Below are 23,406 nucleotides of genomic sequence, written 5' to 3'. Positions count from 1 at the left end.
AGTCGATCGACTGACATGTGGAAGATCGCAGCAAATTTACATTTTAATAAGAGAGAGGGAGAGAGAGAGAGAGAGAGACGAAAGGAAAGAAATGAAGATGTGATCAGTTTTCTCTGCGTTTATTGGCATATTCTAGCCAAACGTTATCACGGCACGTAGAAACTGATGTTTTCTGTTTGTTTGCGAAAAACACCACTATGATCACGTTCACATCGTCTAGCTGACAAATGACTCTTTCGATCTCAAATGCATTTTTACGTCTCATATCTTGCTGCTCACGATTTCAAACTATTCAAAATAATAAAAACAATCTCAGTTTTAGCGAGCTGCTCCATTGAAACCAAGAACTACGACTTTTTGAACAAATAAACAAACAAATTTGTGACGAATTTTCAACGTTCCCAATAAATAACATCAAATTGAAACAGCCATATATTTTTTTCTTCAAAATCTTGCCTATCGCTTTAATTGATGCGTTTTTCTGAACATTTTTCATGTGAAAATTGAATAATTTGTGATGTGATTAGAAATCTCACAGTCTCATCTCACAGATCTAATCATCAGCTAGAGAATCCGGTATTGAAACTACTTTAGACTCGTTTATTAATAACTTCGGCGAAAAGCCATAAATTATAGTGTCCAAGGCTCAAGTGTCGCAGACAAACTTCCAGACTGATTGTTCCAGTCTTCGTTTTTATATCATAGAATAGACGTCAAGTTTCGTAAAAATATAGAACCAATAAAGAACAATATTTTTGATGAATTTTGATAATCCTAAAGCAAAAATAAACAATTTTTTTTGTGAAAAATACACAAAAAATCGTAACCTCAAGTATTCGAGTAACGTAAATCACATCAATTATATCGAGTATACCTATTCAAATGAAAAACCTAAGATTTTTAATAAAAAAACCGAGAAAAACAACGACGAATCTGAAAAGTTTAAGTAAATAAACCTTTTGTTTCTCCGTAAATGCAAAATTCATAAAGAAATTATTGCCGGGAAAGTGGAAAATTTACATAAATTAATGAGAGAGTCCAACAATTTCGAAGAGACTGAACACGAAAATCGAATTCTAAATTAGCAGAAAAAAGTGCTCGAAAGTCTCAATTAAAATCATCTATTACATTTGGAAGTGATCATTTTTCAAAAAAATACATTTTACCCAGAACGATTCGATTAATTTAAACTATTTCTTTTGGATTTATCTAGCTCTGTTGATGATGAAGTCGATGGACAGTGCATAGTACGAGCTCGTGGTCTTCCATGGCAGAGCAGCGATCAGGACATAGCGAAATTTTTTCGTGGTTTGAATGTGGCTAAGTAAGTGTTAATTGTTTACATTTCGACTCTATATATAAACATGTCTATTTGTTATTCCATATTGTCTCTCACTCTCTGCTGGGTGCTTCATTTTGCTTTGTTTTTCGTCTAAATCGGGAATTATATTTGATGACGAAATCAAAAGGCAAATAAAAACCTACTTATTCTCATTCTCCTTCTGCACATATTCAATCGCGAAGCGATAGTAAACAACGCATTTGCAAATAGACAGATGGGATGTGCACATATTTAATAACATGCTCTCTCTCTCTCTATCTCTTGCACTCCGTATGATCATTGATCAGTTTATTTTCTGTCAATGTCTCCTGTTCGGTTCGGTTCCATTCCGTTTTGCTGTATGTGATTCTCTCTCTTCCTCGCTCTTCATCTCTCCATCTCTCTCTTTCGTTGATATTTTTCGGTCATAGTTTCTTATCTATTCGAAACGGCACACATGCATGTCGTGTACGCATCGAAAAAATCGATTGAAATGCGCTGAAACAGACGAGAGACGAAAACAAAATGTGCTGTGTTGTCGGTTGTGTTGTATTTGAATTGGTTTGCATGTTTGTAATCCATAGATTTCGATTTTGTGAAGGAACAGCCACAACAACAAACAAACACGAAAATCCGTCAGATTAAAAGGTCAAACTGATAATTGCCAATGTAGAAATGAATTTCTTCAGGCTTCAGACGCAGTGTATGAGTGATATTGAGTGAGTGAGAAGGAGGTGAATGGGAGATATTCGATCTACAAATTCTTTAGATGACACGCGCTGTGACACCGAAAATTTTCACTGGTGGCTCTGCGAGTGTGTGACGCGAAGGAAACGAAAACGAAACCAAACACACATACGAAAAAACGGGAACGGGTCGCTTTAAACACAAAACACCATCGATAACAATCGAAGACTAGAGTGATACAGACTCAGCAATAACACTTCTAATCTCACTTTCAATACGTCTTCCTCGCAAGTCTCATTGAAATTATCCCGTGTGTGCAGCATTTGACAAGCAACAAAAAGGGTGAATCGACGCAAAACATTCGATTCTCTACAGATTACACAGTTTTCGACCTTAGTTTTGTGTGCGTTTGAAGTGCGTTTTAAAATCAGATAATCATAATTCAGTGAAGATCAATGTTATTCAACGAGTAGAACACACATTTTGCTAACGGATGTGCCAATCAAACGATTTAATTTGTGAACATTTCCATTTTATTCGCTCGCTTTGCAAGAAAAATAGTTTGGTATAAATTTAAACACAAGAATCAGCACATTGAAGTTATTCTAATCGAATTGATTGTGCTATAGCAGAGAAGAAAAAAAAGAAAAAAAATTGCTTCCTTGATAATCGATGAATCAAGGAAGAATATAAAGAAAAAAGACAGGCTTAAAAACATTGCCTCTACAATTGTAACATTTTCGAAAATATCGGTGCATTAGCCGTCATTTCAAATCGACTAAAACAATTGGATTCTGTGTGTTGCAGGGGTGGCGTTGCTTTATGTTTGTCACCACAAGGACGTCGCAACGGTGAGGCATTAATTCGTTTTGTGTCTCAAGAGCATCGAGATATGGCACTGAAACGGCACAAACATCACATTGGCAATCGGTATATCGAAGTGTACCGAGCAACGGGAGAAGATTTCATCAATGTGGCCGGCGGTGCATCGAATGAAGCTCAAGCATTGCTGTCTAAGGGTGCACAGGTTATAATCCGTATGCGAGGTTTACCTTATCTATGTACCGCCAAACAAGTCGTAAGTTAATGCAATGTTCAATTTATTTATCTCAATTCGCTTTTCATTCTAGAGTCAAGGCCAGAACTTTTAGCTTGTTAGTTAGAGTTTCGTTTTGAAATTTTCTTTTTTCAATTCAAACTTTCAATGTTTAAGTTTCAATTGAAAAAGGAAATTTGAGGATTAAAAAACTATTACAATTTCGTGGGCTTATCGTCACGAGTCAGAGAAGACTCGCACATTTCCTATGCAAATTCGTGCACGCTCATAGAAATCTGAATACGAGTCGCTGCAAATCGTAGCATATGAACTGTTTAGCAAATTTGAGAGTCAGTATGAGTCGACTGCGGGCAATTGATGTGCCAAAATTATATGTACGAAATTTCAAATATCAATTCATATGAAAGACACGTTAACGTCTCATAAAAGACTCACGAGTCTTCACACATATTCGAAAGATTCGTGCGGCTGCTATATTTTTTTCTACTGATTTGTGAGATTTTTGCTGACTCGCGTGACACATAAGCCCCCAACTCTTTTCGATTCTACTTCTCTAATCGAAACTGTGAATTTTTGATTCCTCTTCTTAACGTGAACTCTCACCAAATCAAACATTTAGACTCCAAAATGCATCTTGATCCGAAACTATATTAATCCATCTATTTCCCCATTTTCTTCCCCCATCAACAGTTGGACTTCTTTGAAACGGGCATTGATCCAGTGCATGTGCTCGATGGCCAGGATGGCATATTGTTTGTGAAAAAGCCGGATGGTCGTGCAACTGGCGATGCATTCGTATTGTTCGCCCATGAATCGGATGCAAAAAAGGCATTATCACGTCATCGTGAATCGATTGGCAATCGCTACATCGAACTATTCCGTTCAACAACTGCCGAAGTTCAACAGGTATGATCTATACTGGGATTTTTTCACACTCATTTACCGTTCAAAATCGGTTCAATTATTATAGAACGATCATAATAAAAAGAAGCGTTCCGTTTGAAAAGAACCAGATTTTGTCCAATTAAAATTTAAAAAAAAGCAGACAGAAAAACACACATACACACAAAATGTGTTCAAACCGCATTCAAAATAATGTAATATAATATATTTTTCTTATTTTGAACAAAAAAAACTTGCTTTCGAATGAACTTTGGATCATATTGAAAACTGGTAAGAGTGAGTGGACTAATAAATGAATAGAATAAAGCCAACCGAAATGACATGATAATGCGATGATCATTTATTATTTCATGTTCTTCACTTTTAAATGCTCATACCATCGCTTGATTTCGTTTTATAGGTGCTGAATCGGTCGATGGACACAAAAACTTATGAAAATAATAATACATCACAACCGCCGCTCATACCGCAACTGCCACCAGCCGTTCAATTCAATTTGCTGCAGCCACAGGTACAAATTCAATTCTTCTTTTTCTGTTGTTTTTTTTCCTCTCATCTCAATTGACTGATTTTGAGTTCTCTCTGCGATTGTTTTGTTTTAACTGACCAATAAAACGATAAAATTGAAACGGTTTTAATGATGTGATTTTCGTTCGTTTTTTTTTTGTTTTTCTCATGTGTCTTTTTACAGCATGTCATAACAAGTGGATCGGCGAAAAACTGCATCCGACTGCGCGGTTTGCCATACACAATCCAGGTCGAAAATATTCTGAACTTCTTGGAGGATTTCTCGAAGCATATCATTTTCCAAGGAGTGCACATGGTGTACAATGCTCAGGTAAGTGCTTTGAATTGAACCTTTTTTCGTTGGCAATTTTGTCTTTGTATGGCTTTTCCAATCAACGGGATGACAAAGAATACCGATTTGCATTCGTGAAGTTTCCGTTGAAATTCGCCAGTTTGAATCGAAGCAATTGCCTTTTAATTGACGAATCACCATTGTAATTTGTAAGAAATGATAACCAAAGAAATATCATGAAAAATAACATCAAACCAAAACGAAACCATTCTCCAAAACATAAAATAAAGGGCCAACCAAGCGGTGAAGCATTCATTCAAATGGACTCGGAAGAGGCGGCATACGCATCAGCTAAAGAAAAGCACAATAAGTACATGGTTTTGCCGGGTAAAAATCAAAAATTCCGCTACATCGAAGTATTTCAGGTATGGACATCACTTTCTTTCTCCTCACTCTTTGCGTTCCATAGTTTAAGTGAAGTTAGTCTTACATGCCATAGAATGATTCATTGCTAATCGTATTATCTAGAAGAAAACAAAAAAAAAATCGATTGCAAAATATCGATGAAATTTCATCCACGGAAAAAACCACAATGACCGACACGGACCGTATATCTCTTTCTATCTTTCTCTATCTTTTTTCTTACAGTGTTCGGGTGATGATATGAATCTGGTGCTGAACGGAGGTGTATCACCGAATCAACAGCGAAAATCGCCGTTACTCTCACACGGTATGTTACAAGCTCAGCAACAACAGCCACAACATACAGTTACTACAGAGAAACCGATAATGTCCAATCAATATTTGCCCGCAAATATTGCGGCAAAACCTCTATTAGCAAGCCCACCTCCGTATCAATTATCCAATCAGTTGTCGATGAACGCGAACGCGGCTTTGTTTGCTCAGCAACAAGCTCAAGCCCATTTGATTGCGCAACAAAATCTGTTGGCCCATCAGCAGCAGGCATCGGCTGTGGCCGCGGCTGGTGTCAGCCATATGCCAGGTTTCACATTAATTCCACAATCGGCCGCCAATGCAATGCATGGCACAACCAGTTTGGCTGTCGCTCAACCTCAATTGATGGCCCAGCCACAACAGTTGGCCCAGCATCATCATGTACAAAATTTAGCCTCATTAACACAGCAGCATTCGGCGCTACCGCCGAATTTAATGTCAAATCTCATGACACGAACGGCTGCTTATCAAATGGCAACGGGCATGCAGGCATCATCTGCCTCCCTAACGCAAACCCATGGCATTTCGCAATCCATTCCATACACTCTATCGCCAGCCGGTTTGCAATTCGCCACATTCCATAGTTCAATGAGCCCGTACACAAATCCAATGCTTCTATCACCGCACTCATTAGCTTCGCTGCAATTGAAAACGCCACAAACTCAAACACCTCAGGCGCGCACATTTGGCACTCCCACATATACGCACACGTTGCAACAGCATCATCATCATCATCATCATCATCAGCAACAGCAGCAGCAACAACAGGCCGCTGCCCTTCAGCAAATGGGACAAATTCCCACTCAAATGACCAATTTTCAACAGCAATTGTCAATGAATGCAAATGCAGCCGCTGCCACATCGCTGATGCACAGCATTAAGCGAAGCTATGAAAGTGCATTCCATCAAGATCCGTCCAGTACGTTGCATCATCAAAAAAGACCCACTCAATTCACGGGCACGGGCATTTTGTAAATGATGATTGCGATTTATTTTCTTCAATTTCCCAAGAAAGAAAAAAAAACAAAGCAAATGATGTAGATTTTCATTTTGACAAGACCTCGTGATTTTCTGAGGCAATTACTTCCACCTTTTCTCTCTTCCTTAATTTAAGCAACAATTTTGTATAATATGAATTTAATTCAAATGACCTAATGAAACAAATGACAATGTGCAATCCGAATAATATGAACTAATAAAGTCCATTATCAAAATGGATTGGAAATTGAGAGTCGAGATTTGAAACGAATTCTCAAAAATGGTGCGAGCAAAATTGAGCAAACAAAACCGTCGACACGGCCTTCGATTTAGAAACAAACAAGACTAATTTCGTTTCATATTAATATTTTTTTTGTGTTTTCTTGACGGGACTTAAATTTAATGAGAATTTCAAGCGAATTTTTTTTTTAAATGTACTAATCTAGCGCACATACATACACATACACACTCTGTCTCTCTTTCTATGTACGGAAAATGACACAAGAACTCTGTTGATTCATCAACTAAATAATATTTTTTTTTTTATATTCATGAACATATTAAATAAAACACGTTTATTTAGAGTTTAAAAACGGAAAAATGAAAAAAAAAATCAACAATTTAATTAAACTTACCATTGGTTATAATGATTTTTTTAATCTATAAATAATTTGAAACACACATACACACATCATTCATTTAATCGGAATGAACTGATATTGAAATAAGAGAGCCTTGAACATATATTAACGTGTAGCTAAAAGGAAAAAAAAGCAAACAAAATTTCGGAAGAGTTAACATAATGACTAGAGAATACATAGAGAAAATTTGGCAAATAAAATCTGTGAAAAAAAATGAACAACACGCACATTAATCAAACGAACAAGGATAAATAAGAAATAGAGATTTAAATGGCTCATTTATTTGTTTTAGATTTTTCTTTATTTTTTTTTCATTTTTGACCCAATTAAAAAAAAAAAACAAATCATACAATTCGCATCAAGGGTTTGGCATTTTTCTTTTGGATGGCAATATATACATAGAGAAAATGCCAGACATTTGACGCTAATGACACACGTTCACATATATTCACAACCCCTCCGCATTATAAATATAAAATTAATAATAATTTTTAAGCTGGTTTTAACTTAAGGGAATTTTTTTCGAAATAATATTTTAGCATTTTTTTAAAAACAATTTATGGCAATTTCGAGAGAGAAATAACTATATATAAAGAAGGTTGACAGGGGACACCCTTCAAATGTGCACGCACAAATTAGTTAATTTTTTTTCATTACTATTTCTCCCCTTTATTTTCTATTTTGGAATTTTATCAATTTAAACAACAAAAACACTACACTAATTAAGTTTAGCCAATTAATAGCTATTGGAAAAATTGCATTGACAATTTTTTTTTTGTTTTTTTTTTATATTCATGTTTTATATGCTTCGGTGTCATCTCTTAGTTAATTTTTCTTGGTTTATTCTATTTCTCTCTGTATGTGTTTTGGGGGTGAGCATTTCCACAGCAAAAAAAAACCGTGCTTGTAGATGAATTTTTTTAAAATATATTTTGATTTCTATGGATTAATTCTAATATGCTATATATTCTCAAAACGAACAAAACTCATTTCAATTACGTAGATTCATTCGCTTCATATTGAACTTCTTTTTGTTCTTAATTTGCTTTATTTCACCGTATTATTGTTTTACGTGCATTCTTTCTTCTGTTGTTTTTATTCTTATTTTCAATATAAGAAATGTGGAACTTTTTTTTTATTGAGTGTTTATTATTGTGTTAACAAAAGATACAGGCAAACTATAGTAACGATATTTCATTCCATTTTCAATTGAGCACTTGAATGAAAGTGATTTTATCATTCCAGATTATTTTGATTCCAAGCTAATGCTACCTTCTACCTTAATTTATCATTCCAAGATGTATATTTTTTACTGGATAAAATATTCGAAATTCAACAATTGATCAAAACTCCACTCTTGATTACTTATTGCGAATTTCCATTAGAATTTAGGGGAAGAATCAGTTTTCGTTCACATTCAAAAGCGAATACAAAATTCCAACGAGAATTTTTAGCGAATTTATTTTAAAGAATTTGGAATGAATTTTGCGAGACGAAATTCGGATATTTTTCCATTCCAATCGGGGTTTTTGTGTGTTCTTATTTTGTTCTGAGACCGAAAAAAAGGCAATTTCAAAACAAATCAAAAAGAATCGACTTCGTTAAAAAAAATGGAATTTATTTAAACAGAATGAGTTCAACGTAGAAAAAGAGTGAAGAATTTTATTTAACATTTTCTATATACACACGAAGAAAGAAAAATTTATTTTCGGAACAAAGTTGATAATTAGCAGAGTTGACTGACATATAACAACGTAGCATAAGAACATGTGAAAACAAAAACGAAAAAAAAACAGAATATTGAAACACAATTTTCCAATAGGTGACACCGCATATAGACACGTACATTTATACATACCCTTGAAGGAGAAAAAAAACTATGCATTTTTGCGGTGTTGTAATTAATTTGATGTGTGATTCGAAATCGCATGGAATTTTTTTTTAAATAAGCAATAAGGTATATATGCGGAAGAAAAGACATAAAAACAGAGCAAGCTATATTAGGAAATTTATTTATTTTTAGCCAATTTTTTTGTTTTTAACTTACACAAAACACACACGCACATGAAAATGAATGGATATGGGATGAAAATGCAGCGCTGGTGCACGGTTAAGCTTTATATAAGCTTTGGTTTTGATTGGGCCTGTAGCCATTTCTGTTTGTTCATTTATTAACCGGAATATAGAGAGATTAAATACAAAATAGTAATACAGAAAAAATGCGAAGCAAAAAGAAAGCAACCAGCTTAATTTGAATATATTCATTGTAGTAGTGCAAAACAAAAAAACATGCAGCGTAACATTAACCGTAACATTCATTTTCTGTGTTGTATCATTTGAAGCATTCGTTGGACTATTTCCATTGTTTGGGTGCGTTTAATAAAAAAGACAAATAGTTTTTTTGTGAGATCATTTCTTAAGAATATTTTTCCCCCCCGTTTTTTAATTGCATTTTCTCATTTATCAACATCTTATTTTACCATATATTGTCTCATATTGGAAATTTTGCGTGGTACGCGGGCTATTTTGTTGTATTTTTTTTTAAACAAAATTTTTATTTGGTTCTTCATTATTTTTGTTTTCATCACACGTTGACAAATTCGGAATATCGCATCTCTTTTTTTTTAATATATATTGTCTATCTGGTGTAACTGTAAGTCTTTTTTATATGATTGTTTGTGCTAGTGAGTCTTCTTCATGTGTGGATTTTTTTCGCTAAATTATTTTTTATCCTTTGTTGTTGACCAAAACGCAAAAAAAACATCTCGAAAATAATTCAATTTAAACAGAAGTAACACACAGTTTAACTGAGCAATTCGAGCAATATACGCCGAGCAGGGGGCAAAAAAACCATTGCAATACATTTTGGTGTTTGGGACCGTTGGTGATGTAACAATGTAATCTCTTCTTTTCTATATATATTTTTATACCATGCAGAGTGTCTGACATAGTGTTTAGCGATGATGCGGTGAAATACTACCCCCCTCCTCCCCCTAAAAAAAACCAGAGCGCAAATTTCACACACGAATACGCACACACAATTCTATTGCTTTGCTTAACACTATGCTCATGGCACACTGTACCAATTTAAAATTATATATAAAACCAAAAACAAAACAAAAACCTTATAAAAACATATATATGCAACATGGTGAGTGTTTTATTTATTTTGTTTAATTTTTCTTCTATTAAATACGTATCTCCTTCCTATTCTGACCAACAACAACAAGAACAAAGTGAAAAAAAAAACTCAAACCTATTGAGACACATACACATTTTTTTTTTTTTTGGAAATGGTTACGGTTATTGATGATTTGGCATTTGGTTTGGCGCATTTTTTGTTTGTTTTTGCAAATCGAAATGGGGAAAATGACTAACACAAAGCATAGATTTGAGAATGAGTGGAAAAACCAATGGGGCAACATAAAGAGTTTTCTGTTGTCTTTGAATTGTGTGATTTGAATGAATATTCTTTTGATTTTTTATCGATCGGAAAAGTAGTTCTACTACTCTTTCTTTGAAGAAAATTGAATTCCATTGAACAAATTCAAAGAGCATCCAATTTTCGCAAAAAAATTAATTTGAATTTAGAATAGTTATTTCAATGTTCATTTTTCCCATTGAAAAATTGAAATAGAATGCCAAATCACGATATAAATCCATTTCCATGATGGAACACAACCAATTAAAATTTACAACAAAAAAAGGAACGATCAAAACCAATTTCTCTCTCTTACACAAAATCAACAAAATAAATAAATTGACAAGTCATTGGGTGAATTTGGAATCGGTGAATTTGATATTTATATCGCATACACATATTATCACGGAATCAATCGTATATATATTTTTTATTTTTCAAATTTCAAACAACGCTATTATGGGAGTTTAGATCTATATATATTTGGTTATAAACATTAAAAACAACAATGTTGCTAATGATTTAAATATCGCCAAAATAACTAAATATTTTTGTTATATCTTTTCGCTGTTAGTAGAACGTAGAATCAATATTTATTGTCCTATTTTATATGTCACATTTACGAAAAAAAACAAACCGAGTCAACTATGAGCGACTGTTTATGGCGTAGCTGAGTACCATAGTTAATCATTCTTGTTTTTATTTTCATTATTATTTCTCTTCACTATAATTTTCTTTTTGGAAAATCGTCTTGTTGTTGTTTATTGGTGATGATGGCTTTTGGAACAAAAACAAAAACATTTATTATTATTTTTTGTAAACGTTTGTCTTGTGGATATTTCTGAGGTCTTCGCTTAAAAACCAATTTTTGTGCTAAAAACAAATGACACCTTTATTCCTCAGGGCAAAACCAATTTAAATACACACAAAAATACACTAACAGCGGTTTTTTGATCGGCTTCGCTCATAACTTCACACGCTTTTTTTAGATTTCCAATTGAAATTCTCTCTAGTTTCTCACCAAGAGATAAAGATAGGGATCAATATGTTTTTATCTAGGATTATCATGTCCATATACTAGGGATCATTTTGAAAACATAATTTGCTGATTTCGTCTCGTTTTAGCCATGTTCAGTAGAGTAAAAATAGACGATTTTGAACGAAAATTTAGGCATTCAATGGAAATTCAGGCTTTTGGACAAAATTTAGTGAAATTTAGATAAATCGGCAATCTTTGGCGATTATTCTTCAGTCAGACGGTTAGGGACAGAATGTTTTAGAAAATTAGATGCGAATTGTTATTATTTTATCTCAAAATTCTCTAAGATATTAAGATTTGTTTGAAACAATTTTTATTTTTCATATTATTCTATTTAATTTTTGGAATTTAAAGAAAAAAGAATCTTGACTAAAAATATACTTTTTCTACATTTATGTTCGAAACTGAATTTAGGTGGTACGCCAATGATAGCGCCTGCATTTGGAACGTATCCATTTGATCCGCGAACGGCGTTTATATCGAGTCGAGCTCCATACCCAGCGCCTGCCTTGTATCCACCGCCAATATTGTATTGGAGTTATCCATCGCCACCCGTTTCACCAACCACATACTTTGCTCATCAGCCGGCCGCTCATCCGCACGGACTCATGGACTGGAATCCGGGCATGATGGAATCATGGAACACATCATTTTAAATCGGACTGTTTCATCAACAGTAGAATTTCAGATGCAATCACAACACCAAAATAGATTTAAAAAAAAATTACTTTTAAATATTCTGAAGGAAAAAATGTACCCAGCAAACAATTTCTATAGAAATGCGTTTTCATTTTGTAAGAATGATTACACTAAACTCATGGCTAGAAATTGTCTATAAATGCACCGCAAGAGCATAAATTGACAAGAATCATTTTTATAGAACGAAACCTTTTATTGAAAGTTAACGAAAAATGCAAGAATTTTTTCTTCTGTTGGAAATTCGTTAACGGAAAAATTCGTTAGCGGCAAAAAGAAAATTGTAATGGAAATCGATCGGTTTGGTCGATTTTCCGAAATTGTTATGCATGTATTTGTCTCGATGAGCTTCTTTTTTATTATTTAGTATTAATTTCGTTAATTAAGTAGCAAACAACCATATCATCGACGAGCCGACAACGGCGTGTTATTTTAGTCTTTAAGCATTTTAAACCAAATGTGAGTTACCAGATAACAAACAAAACGAAACCGCTGAGCCGGATTCATGCAACGAAATCACAATTTGCCAATTTGCTACCGCAATCTGGCCGAAAGGAATAACACACAAAAAATAGAGGAAACCAACATGCTCAAATTTTTTTTCATTATCAAATCGCACACTTCCTCTGCTAATACCAAATTATATTATTGTCACAACAAAAATCGAACGAGATTCGAAATCGTATGTTTTATCTTTAAAAAAAAGGCAAACCATGCCTCTTTTCAAAGCACACACACACCATTTAGGAAATGAGTCGAATAGATTTGACAACGTTGTCAAACATTTCATGCATTAAGATCTTTTTTATATAGAAATTGAGAATATTTATTGTTTATGTGCTAAAATTATTAATGTATTAGATACAAAGCAATTTTTTTTTAAAATAGAAACAACAATTGCAATATGTGTTGTCTTTTATAACAGAGAAGAAAAATCGTTGATTTCTTAGACAACCGAATACAACACACACACACACACACACACATACACATAGAGAGAGCAAGTCAAATGTCGCTTTTACGGTGCTCTCATTTTTTTAAAAATTTACTTGTTTCTCGATTAGATAAATTTTTTTATGCAGTTAACATCAATACTTGCCACCAATTTTGCTTCTTGCTTCTACGAGCCAAACAGCCCACAAATGACATATCCTTTTTTTGTTACATAAATCTATTTTGATAAAAACAAAATTTACGTTTGCAAAACAAAATTTACGCACACACACACAATTTTAGTTTGTATTTTTCGAGCTCAATTGATATTGTTTCCATTTTTTTATGCTTGAAAAGAATGATCAAATCGGATTTTTTAGGAAAAGAATAGGAAAACGTCGTCTTGGGTTTCAATTATTAGCACAAGTCTAAGACGAAACGATATTTTTTGAAGCAAACAACCAATTGAAAAGATATGATTGGAAATGTGAATTGCATTCAATGCATTTCCTATTCTCCTCGTTCATTTTGGAGAGAAGAATTTTTATTTCGAGTGAAAAATGAATTTATTTGTGGAAAATTGATTTGAACTGAATTTTAGACGAATTGAATCCAATTGAAAATGATGAAAGAAATTAGAGAAACAGATCAAAATCAAGACATTCGAGAATATGGAATGAAAAATTGTAGAAAGTGAAAGAAAGATATAGAGGATGATAGGAAGAGAGAGAGAAAGAAAAAAATATTGCAATGTCAGAAGTTTGTATGAAGAAAATACTTTGAACGGCAATTATGCAGTACGATTTACGGTGCCAAACATGCAAAAAGGTTCTAACCAGCTCATATTTAAAATGCAAGTTACCTTCTATTAAAAAAAAAAGAAAGAAAATAAAGAACCTCACATCAGCCAATACTTTCCTATATGCTCTTTGAAAACTTGTGGCCACCTCTTGCCCCAACCGCCACATGTGCCACTCAATATCAGTGCGCATTGGATATGGTGTGATGTGCAAAGAGCATTTCGCATTTGTGATAGACTCGTATGTTGAAAAAGCGACATGCCAAAACCATTATAGGAAAAAAATATGATGCAACACAAAATACACAAGACAAACAACAAAATCAAGTCACAGCGATCAATTTTAGAGAAACAAAAAGGAAATAAATTAATTACTTATTTACTATTTATTTTTAATTTCTATTACGATGAGTGAAAACATAGGAAATCACAATTTATGTTATTATTATTTCTTTTCTTTTTTTAAATTTATATGTGTCTTCCAGACGATTTTGAAATTATTCCGAAGATTTGCTCAGCCAGAAAAAAAAAAAAAAAAAATTAAATAAATGAAGCGATAAAGAATTTGAAACTTCGACAGAAAATCTTTACATTTCTATAAACAACGATCATCGTTATTCGATTAAATGTCATAGATTTCATCAGAGAAATTTTTATGCAATATTTCTGAAATAAAATGCTCTTTAAAATAACATTTCATGTTTTTGGCTTAGTTCTTTGTTTTTTCTTCACCCCTTTTTGGTGGCTCTATGAGTTTTCGATTTTGTTATTTTTCTCTCTCCTAATTATTGGTAAGTACACGACTTTCTTATTTACTAAAATACGATGAGTGAACATGTTCATCGTTTCCGAAATTCGAATAATCATCACTGTGTGTAGACTGTGTGGCCCTATTTCAGCAGTCTAGAATCACACCAAATTGTTTGGCTTTGTTTTGGATGAATTTTCCGTGGGTCGAATTTAACGAACGCAACATTTGAATGTACTGCTTCAGCAGCGCTGGATCCAGCTTACGAAATGTTGCCACCGATGTACCTTTCACAATGTTGTTGGTTGCATCGCGTAAACTCGCCAAATCACCATTGATTTGATGTTCAAGAATTCGATTGATGGCACTCGCAGCGACCAATGCATCGCTGAGCAACAAATGTTTGAACTCATCGATTTGGTCATTGAGTCGATCATTTTGTGGATCAATCATTAGCTCCCATACGATTTCGAAGCGTTCCTCTGAATTCAGCGAATCATCGAGTTCCAGCAACAGTTGATCGATGCATGTACTATACTCCATGCCACTGATGAGAAAACCGCCGAGAATCTCCTTCATATAGGACGGTGCTGCTGGTCGTGTGCTCACCACTGAGATCAGTCGACGCAACGATTCACGATGCGTCTGCCATTCACGACCATAAAACTTGCAGAACAGCGCAAAGAATTTCTCCATTAAAACTTCGTGTTGCAAGAGAATTTCATTTTGCACTTCTTCGATTTCACGACGTGATGCGGACCGTAGCCGACCTTCGACAATTTGTGTCTCCGGCAATTCGTGCGGAAAATCACAATACGTACCATAGCACGCGTCACGCAAATATTTCAGACAAATTTCACCGAAAATGCGATTCGACGGCCACGCCTCGCCATTTGCATCACAATTTGCCGATTCAACATCCTCCGTCTGGTCCAATTGCTCGGCAATGTTATTCAAAAATCGCATGTCATCATCGCTGTCATCACTGTACAATAAAAATAAAAAAAGAGAGAAATTGGTTCGTTAATGTTTATATGATGTGTCTTTTCTTGAGCAAAATAGTTGGAAATTGAGTAATCTATATATATAAAACTGAATGTTCGTCTGTGTGTGTGTGTGTGTGTGTGTATGTAGCCAGTTATCTCTCCTTTTTTTGATTCATGGTTCTGGCCGTTTGATTTCGCGCGGCCTCCAATGGTTCTTATAAATGCCGTTTTGATTTTCGAATTGAATTTTCTGGAGTTTGACGAAAAAAAAAAATTTCATTGTTTTTCCATACAATGTACATTAATGTGGATAATCGATATTGGTATCAAATGAAATGGTTTGGAACGGAGATGAACATGGTCACCATCTCGGATAGTGATAACGAAAATGTTAATTAATCGCACTAATAATATTCAAATCACAATAAGAAAAAATAAAGAAGAGGTTGGATCAAAACAAAAGAATCATTGTTTGGGAACAAATTCTAGCCGAAACGGCGAGCAAAGCGAACCGATTCGGCTAGTTTATTCATAAATTTGGATTTTGATTCACTTAAAAACAAGTCTGAACAGGTTTCGTAGCAAAATTTATTGTCCAAACGTAAGATTTTAGCGAAAAATTATGAAGAATATTGAGAGAATTTGCAGAAAAGCTGGATAATTTGGAAAAAGGTGCAAAGAAGCGATCAAACTTCAACATTCAAAATGAAAAAAAGCGAAAAACTCCGAAAAAAACAGATCAAAATGATCCAAAATAGATGTCCCACTCACCAATTTGACGATGAATCGGGTGAATGTTCCAAATCCATGCCGTTTGTCTGCTTAAAATCTTCGCTGTATTCGTCGTTGTTGAATCCGGAATCCTGTTCGGTTTGTGTGTCTTCACCGTTCCATACTACAGAGTTGTATGCCTCTTCAACTGAAAAATCAACACGGTTTCGTTCGATTATTGTTTTTTTGTTTTGAGGATTAACTGTAAATCACAACAATCTCCGAGTGACACCGAAAGTAGCGAATCCGAATCGTATGTCTGTATGACTACAGCTCGTACGAAACATTCACACACAAACGGTATCTTCGAGTGATGCGTCTGACACTGCATTCAGATGTTTTTCTTTTTTCTTCTCTTCAAACAATCGACATAAAAATAAAATACAATTTTATGACTGTATTTCTTACCATCAGTGTCCAAATCGAGAGTGACTGGATAAGCCACTACTTTGCCTTTGACAACACAATAACCATCAATCGGAGCATCATTATCATCATCGTCACTGATATTGGATTCACTGTCGCTCGACGATTCGAAGGAGCTATATTTTGACGTGATCGATGTCAACACATCATTGATACGTGAATGTTCCGGTACCTATTGAAAATGAAAATTCATTTTAAAAAAATCCATTTTGATGCTGTTCGGTAATGAAATTTTTTCCTATTTTAAACTTAAGAAAAATCGCTTACCATCGATGCTTTCGAATAACAATGGTCTTCATGCTCATACACCGGCTGTGTTTGTTGTTGTCTGATCACTGGTTTGCTCCGTATGGAAATAGATTCACCGCGCAATGCTCTTGCAATTTGGGCGGATGACAACCGTTCGAGTCTGACTGTGCATTTCAGAATGTCTTTTAAAACTACTTTGCAGTGTCTAAACCGAATTTTATTTTTTCCCCTAAAAATTGGACTCGGTTTTAGACCGATTGTCTTCGGCGAATGTTGTATGTTTACCATACTGAATGTGACTGTGAATGCTTAAGCTCGAATCGACACCAACAACACTCAATTTAACTGAATGTTGAGCATTGCCGGCTGTGTTTGCATTGACAAGCGTGTCATCAATCGTACCGCTTTGTCAACATATTGCATCGCTTACGAAATATTCAACATTGTGCATAACCTCATTCCATTTCAAACTGGAGCGCCAATGTTTTGGTTATCCGTAGCTGTCATTTGTCCCGTTTGACAGCACATTTCTAATTAGCAGTGCTGTCATCACGCACACATTCACTCGCATACATTCACAAGCACACGCGTGTGAATCATCATTTTTCTCTACAGATACGAAACGGGATTCTGTGCATGTGTATGCGTGTGACTTTTGTGACACACAATTGTGCCGACGTATTTCAAAACCACATGTATTCACCAACAGAAAATAAAAACTTCTCTACTAATATTTTATTCCGAAAGTGTGTTTCACCTTTCATTTCTCAAGCATAGCCAGCAGCACACAGCAACCAACCACGCTGAATACCGTGTGTATATGCCCGACGACGTTTTCAATGTAGTGTAATCGTTGGTAAAAGTTACACTATTCTTCTATTTCACGATTTCATAGTCGAATTACATCTCGTGGCAATAAATTTAGTTTGTTCTTCAAGTGAAAGGTAATCATTAGCTTTTGTGACTAGTTTATTTGGTATTTCAAACAGTTTTCTGTTTAGTTTAGAGTGTCAGACAATTGAAAATTGTGAAATTGTTATCATTGAAAAAAAATTTCTCATTCACATTTTATTCTAGACAGTTGCAAGCAACTACCAAAAACGCAATCATGTCAGAAGTTGGACAAGGTGATGCTGCAACCGGAAACACTGAGGCGCCCGTTAAAACAGCCAAACAATTGGAGAAAGAAGCGAAAAAAGCGGAAAAATTAGCCAAACTACAGGAAAAACAAAAGAAATTGGCCGAGAAAAAAGCAACCGAACCTGCAGAAAAAGAGGTTAGTTTGTGTCGTGATCGGAAAATGAGTTTTTTTTGTGATGAATGTGTTGTTCCATTCGATTTCATTGATCATGATTCATTTTCTTTGCTTGAATAGAACAAGAAGGCAAAGACGAAAGAAGTGAAAGAATCCGCTGTCTACACGGTTGATACACCTGCTGGCGAAAAGAAAGATATATTGGGTGCATTGCCAGACGCTTACAGTCCAAAATATGTCGAAGCTGCCTGGTATTCATGGTGGGAGAAACAAGGCTTTTTCAAGCCAGACTATGAAGTGAGTGTTTTGAATCAATTCCATTTGTATTGCATTTTGCAGCATTTGTTGTGAATGTCAAAAAAAATTGTGAATATTTTCAAAGTTTATTTTAAATTTGTTCAGTAGATTTTGTTTGCTTCGAGAAAAAAAATGTATGGAAAGAGAGTGGCTCATTTTGAGTTTAATGAAACAGTTTTAAAATTATTGTTCGAATAATTTTCTTTCAATTTGATTTAGATTTAAATTTATTTGTTCAATGAGAAATCAACGCTAATCAAAACTCTTTCTCTATCCCCCAAAAAGCGCCCCGTTACTGAGGAGAATCCAAACGGTAAATTTGTGATGGTGATTCCGCCGCCAAATGTGACTGGTTCACTGCATTTGGGCCATGCCATCACAGTGGCAATTGAAGATGCCATAACGCGTTGGCACCGAATGAACGGAAAAACTGTTTTGTGGGTACCTGGTTGCGATCATGCCGGCATTGCTACACAAGTTGTTGTCGAACGGAAATTGTGGCGTGAAGAGAAGAAAACACGCCATGACTTGGGCCGAGAGAAGTTCTTGGAAAGGACATGGGAATGGCGTAATGAAAAAGGTGGTCGAATTTACGATCAATTCCGTCGAATGGGTGTATCCGTGGACTGGTCACGATGCTACTTCACAATGGATGATAATATGTCACGCGCTGTAATCGAAGCATTTGTCCGAATGCACGAAGATGGAACGATCTATCGAAGCTCACGACTTGTGAACTGGTCGTGCACATTGCGTTCGGCCATTTCGGATATTGAGGTGGATAAAGTGGAGATTCCCGGCCGTACATTCCTTTCGATTCCGGGCTACGATGAAAAGGTTGAATTCGGTGTGTTGGTTTCATTCGCCTACAAGGTCGAGGATAGTGATGAGGAAATTATTGTGGCAACCACTCGTGTTGAGACAATGCTCGGTGATACAGCCGTCGCTGTACATCCAAATGACAAACGGTATGCTCATTTGCACGGCAAATACTGTGTGCATCCGTTTACATCACGACGCTTGCCAATCGTCACCGATGACTTTGTTGAAACGGAATTCGGTACTGGTGCCGTGAAAATTACACCAGCCCATGATCCAAACGATTACGAAGTGGGCAAACGTCATAATCTACCGTTCATCACAATCTTTAACGATGATGGTGTCATCATCGGTGATTACGGCCAATTCACTGGAATGAAGCGATTCCAGTGCCGTAAGGAGATTTTGGTTGCTTTGAAAGAGAAGGGCTTGTACAAGGAGACAATCAACAATCCAATGGTTGTACCGATTTGCAGCCGATCGAAGGACGTTGTTGAACCAATTATCAAACCACAATGGTATGTCAAGTGCGATGATATGGCTGCCAAGGCTACGGAAGCCGTAAAATCGGGCGAATTGAAACTCATTCCAGAAATGCACAACAAAACCTGGTTCCATTGGATGGATGGTATCCGTGATTGGTGCATCTCACGACAACTTTGGTGGGGACATCGCATTCCTGCTTATCGTGTCACATTCAGCGATGCCAAGTTGCAAGCCGAAAATCCAGACGTTTGGGTGGTTGGGCGCACGGAAGAAGAGGCACGCCAGAATGCGGGCAAGAAATTCAATTTACCCGTGACTCAATTTACGTTGGCACAAGACGAAGACGTTTTGGACACATGGTTTAGTTCGGCACTTGTCACATTCGCTACATACGGATGGCCCGACAAAACACCCGATTTGGAAGCATTCTATCCAGGCAATCTACTTGAAACCGGACACGATATTCTCTTCTTCTGGGTGGCTCGCATGGTGTTCTTCGGACAAAAACTCATGGGCAAATTACCATTTACGTAAGTTGGCTTTGAGTGACCTTTTCCTCTTTTTTTTCATATGATATTTTTTGCTATTTTAAAAACAATTTCTTTCTTTTCCACACCCACAGAGAAGTATTCATGCATCCCATCATTCGTGATGCACATGGCCGTAAGATGTCAAAATCATTGGGCAATGTAATCGATCCAATGGACGTCATCACTGGCATTTCACTGGAACAGCTGAACCAGTCACTCTATAGCTCCAATTTGGATCCAAAGGAAATCACCAAAGCAATCGCTGGACAAAAACAAGATTATCCCAATGGAATACCCGAATGCGGTTCAGACGCTATGCGATTCGCACTTTGCTCGTATAATTTGCAAACTCGCGACATCAACCTCGATATTATGAGAGTGCAAGGTTATCGATTCTTTTGCAACAAACTATGGAATGCCATCAAATTCGCTCTCATGTACTTCGATGGCACTACGAAATACAAGTCAACCGTTGAATTGGTGAGTTTTTTCCCTCAATTGTTTTTCTCTCCTTTTTTAATTTCTTTATCACTTCAAAGCAAACGAAGGAGATGTTCTTTTCGACTTTTTTATTTTTCTTTCGAATTTTGCCATTTTTGCTTATCTCTGTTATTTATGTATTTTTCGCATAGAAAGCAATATTCTTATTATTCTTTTCTGTTGCAATTCTTTTACCTTTTCTAGGCTCTGTTTCCCACTTTATTTGCATTTTCTTTAATAAATCCAATTTTTTTTTCATTTTCTCTTCACAGACAAGCAACGAAAGCAATATGGATTTATGGATATTATCGAGACTAGCAAACACCGTCGAAGCATCAAACACTGGATTCAGCTCGTATGAATTCTACAATTCGTCAGCCGCTATGTACAGCTTCTGGTTGTACGATTTGTGTGACGTGTATTTGGTATGTATTGCGTCGTCTTTTATTCTAACTTTTAACTTCGAAAGTGTATTCAAATACACTCCAAACGGCTGATCAAAAAACAGCCTCATACTAATCATACTATTTGCTTATCCATTGCAGGAATGTTTGAAGCCGGTGTTCTTCAATGGAACCGATGCTGAAAAGGCAGCGGCCCATCAAACCCTGTTCACATGTTTGGATGTTGGTTTGCGTTTGATTTCACCATTTATGCCGTTCATCAGTGAGGAGCTGTATCAGCGTTTGCCACGCAAAGAGGGTGGTCCAGTGAGCATTTGCATTGCTCCGTATCCAGTAATAGAAACATGCCCATGGAAGAATGAAGAGATCGAAAAAGAGGTGGAATTGGTGCAAAAAACGGCTCGAATCATTCGTTCCGCTCGAAGCACATACAATCTGCCAAACAAAACGAAAACCGAAGCATACATTATCTCGACATGTGCAACAACGAAGGGCATTCTGCAGAAATTCACCAACGATCTGCTGACCACCGCCTATTGTTCGAAATTGCATTTTGATGAACAACCACCAACCGGTTGCGCAATTTTACCGATTACCGGCCAATTGGAGGCGCATTTACTGCTGAAGGGTTTGATTGAAGCCGACAAAGAGTTACAAAAATTGGAGAAGAAACAAACGCAACTAACACAAGCGATTAGTAAATTGAATCAAGCAATGAACGCCAACGATTACACCATCAAAGTTCCAGAGGAGGTGCAACAAAAAAACAAAGACACACTAGCTGAAAATGAGGCCGAAATCACACGTATCAACGCCGCCATCGAATCACTCAAATTAATGTAAAGTCTTGCAATGTCGATGCAAACCAATTATTTATTTCAACTCAAATTGTATACGATTCAATTGGCCAAAATGGTTTCGATACAGAAGTTTTTTTGTTACCTCTTTTTCTCATATCTCTTTTTTTTAATTTTGAATAAATGTTGCAAACATTTTTTTGTTGCTAACAATAGCAAATGGAATGAATGGTTGTTTGTTTTGATTTTTGAACGAGTTAAACCCTGAGCTATCCGAAGACAATGGAAAAATCTTGTGTAGAATTTGTTCTTTCTTTCTGATGACGTTTTCTATGTTAGAATTTCTGACGAAAAACTCTACGAATCGCCGCGCAAATCGAGCATGACATTCGATGAGATTTTTCATTGTTAATAACGAATAATAAACGTATAAAATTGCTCAACAGTTCCAGACAAAATCTTACAACAACAATGCATTTTCAGTTGAAAAAACGCCTAAAAATATACTACTCAAATTACACTCCAGTTGGGTGCATTTCACTGTATATCGGGTACCTGCTATCTTCTCTACCCTTGTCTTTAGCCATCTTCTTGTCATTGCTAACATATGCTCCTAATTGCTTATCCATTGGACAGAGGAAGGAACATACGATAGAGAATAGCAAATATTTGTCCCGTTGCACGATCATAAAGTTGTCACAGCAAACAGACAGGAAGAAATTGGCCACAGGCGTGAATTTTTTTTATCATGACGAAAGAAACTTTCAGAGTAGTAAATTTAACAGATTTATTACTTTGCTGTACGTAATTTATGTCCAACTCCACATGAAATTGTTATATGAACTGGGACGAAGATTATGACTACTCTCTTCAAATTATTGCATGCGCATGCTGGGGAATTTTTTTTGTGCGACAACAACGATTTGTTCCGATTCAATTCAATTTTATGTCGATATTTTTGACTCTCATTTAGGTATAAATCCTGAACGAAGCAACAGCATCTCTTAGTTGTGGATAATAATCCGAACTAGGTGCATATACATTTAATCCGTTGGTTCAACCATTCAACAAAATACCTACATAAAGGCACATTAGTGAAACTCAGTGATCGAAAAATGCTCACTCAGAGCATTTCATCACTCTTTTAAA

The 23,406-nt window shown here is 35.7% G+C and overlaps 3 protein-coding genes across 6 annotated transcripts in view; 2 read left to right on the top strand and 1 right to left on the bottom strand.

Moving 5' to 3' along the window:
- LOC129575080 (RNA-binding protein fusilli) overlaps positions 1–14,701 on the top strand; it is a 33,864-nt gene extending 19,163 nt beyond the window's left edge. For 2 of the 4 annotated variants that reach the window (XM_055457947.1, XM_055457948.1), the window contains exons 7-14: positions 1,214–1,324; positions 2,816–3,086; positions 3,756–3,971; positions 4,369–4,479; positions 4,660–4,806; positions 5,058–5,192; positions 5,416–5,497; positions 11,996–14,701. In XM_055457947.1, coding sequence (XP_055313922.1) covers positions 1,214–1,324; positions 2,816–3,086; positions 3,756–3,971; positions 4,369–4,479; positions 4,660–4,806; positions 5,058–5,192; positions 5,416–5,497; positions 11,996–12,237 — 1,315 coding nt within the window. In that variant the 3' untranslated portion in view covers positions 12,238–14,701. Of the gene's footprint in view, positions 1–1,213; positions 1,325–2,815; positions 3,087–3,755; positions 3,972–4,368; positions 4,480–4,659; positions 4,807–5,057; positions 5,193–5,415; positions 9,547–11,995 lie in introns of those variants that run through there. The other 2 variants (XM_055457944.1, XM_055457946.1) reach the window with 1 other exon arrangement.
- Positions 14,702–14,794: 93 nt separating this feature from the next.
- LOC129575081 (uncharacterized) lies at positions 14,795–17,575 on the bottom strand. Its single transcript, XM_055457949.1, has 4 exons — positions 17,208–17,575; positions 16,923–17,112; positions 16,515–16,662; positions 14,795–15,742 (listed from the first exon to the last, which is right to left on the bottom strand). Exons 1-4 carry the CDS (start codon positions 17,475–17,477, stop codon positions 14,905–14,907), a joined length of 1,446 nt encoding a protein of 481 aa, XP_055313924.1. The 5' UTR covers positions 17,478–17,575; the 3' UTR covers positions 14,795–14,904.
- A 181-nt stretch (positions 17,576–17,756) lies between these two features.
- LOC129575079 (valine--tRNA ligase) lies at positions 17,757–22,482 on the top strand. The gene is made up of 7 exons (XM_055457943.1): positions 17,757–18,133; positions 18,267–18,465; positions 18,565–18,741; positions 19,027–20,576; positions 20,669–21,056; positions 21,329–21,481; positions 21,602–22,482. The coding sequence occupies exons 2-7, from the start codon at positions 18,298–18,300 to the stop codon at positions 22,301–22,303; spliced, it is 3,138 nt and encodes a 1,045-aa protein (XP_055313918.1). The 5' UTR covers positions 17,757–18,133; positions 18,267–18,297; the 3' UTR covers positions 22,304–22,482.
- Positions 22,483–23,406: the final 924 nt, after the last annotated feature.

This window comes from Sitodiplosis mosellana, unplaced genomic scaffold, assembly GCF_009176505.1.
Source record: "Sitodiplosis mosellana isolate CC-2019 unplaced genomic scaffold, AAFC_SMos_1.0 Smas_scaffold_6166, whole genome shotgun sequence".
NCBI lineage: Eukaryota > Metazoa > Arthropoda > Insecta > Diptera > Cecidomyiidae > Sitodiplosis > Sitodiplosis mosellana.
Note: the sequence above shows the minus strand (reverse complement) of the source record. Positions and strands in the feature narration are given on the sequence as shown.

Coding starts and splice junctions, on each gene's coding strand:
- LOC129575081 (XM_055457949.1), bottom strand. CDS start 17,477: ATGGTAAACATACAACATTCGCCGAAGACAATCGGTCTAAAACCGAGT. Junction 16,663..16,922: donor TCTCGATTTGGACACTGATG/GTAAGAAATACA, acceptor TTGATTTTTCAG/TTGAAGAGGCATACAACTCT. Junction 15,743..16,514: donor CCCGATTCATCGTCAAATTG/GTGAGTGGGACA, acceptor TTTATTGTACAG/TGATGACAGCGATGATGACA.
- LOC129575079 (XM_055457943.1), top strand. CDS start 18,298: ATGTCAGAAGTTGGACAAGGTGATGCTGCAACCGGAAACACTGAGGCG. Junction 21,057..21,328: donor ACAAGTCAACCGTTGAATTG/GTGAGTTTTTTC, acceptor TTCTCTTCACAG/ACAAGCAACGAAAGCAATAT. Junction 21,482..21,601: donor ATTTGTGTGACGTGTATTTG/GTATGTATTGCG, acceptor TATCCATTGCAG/GAATGTTTGAAGCCGGTGTT.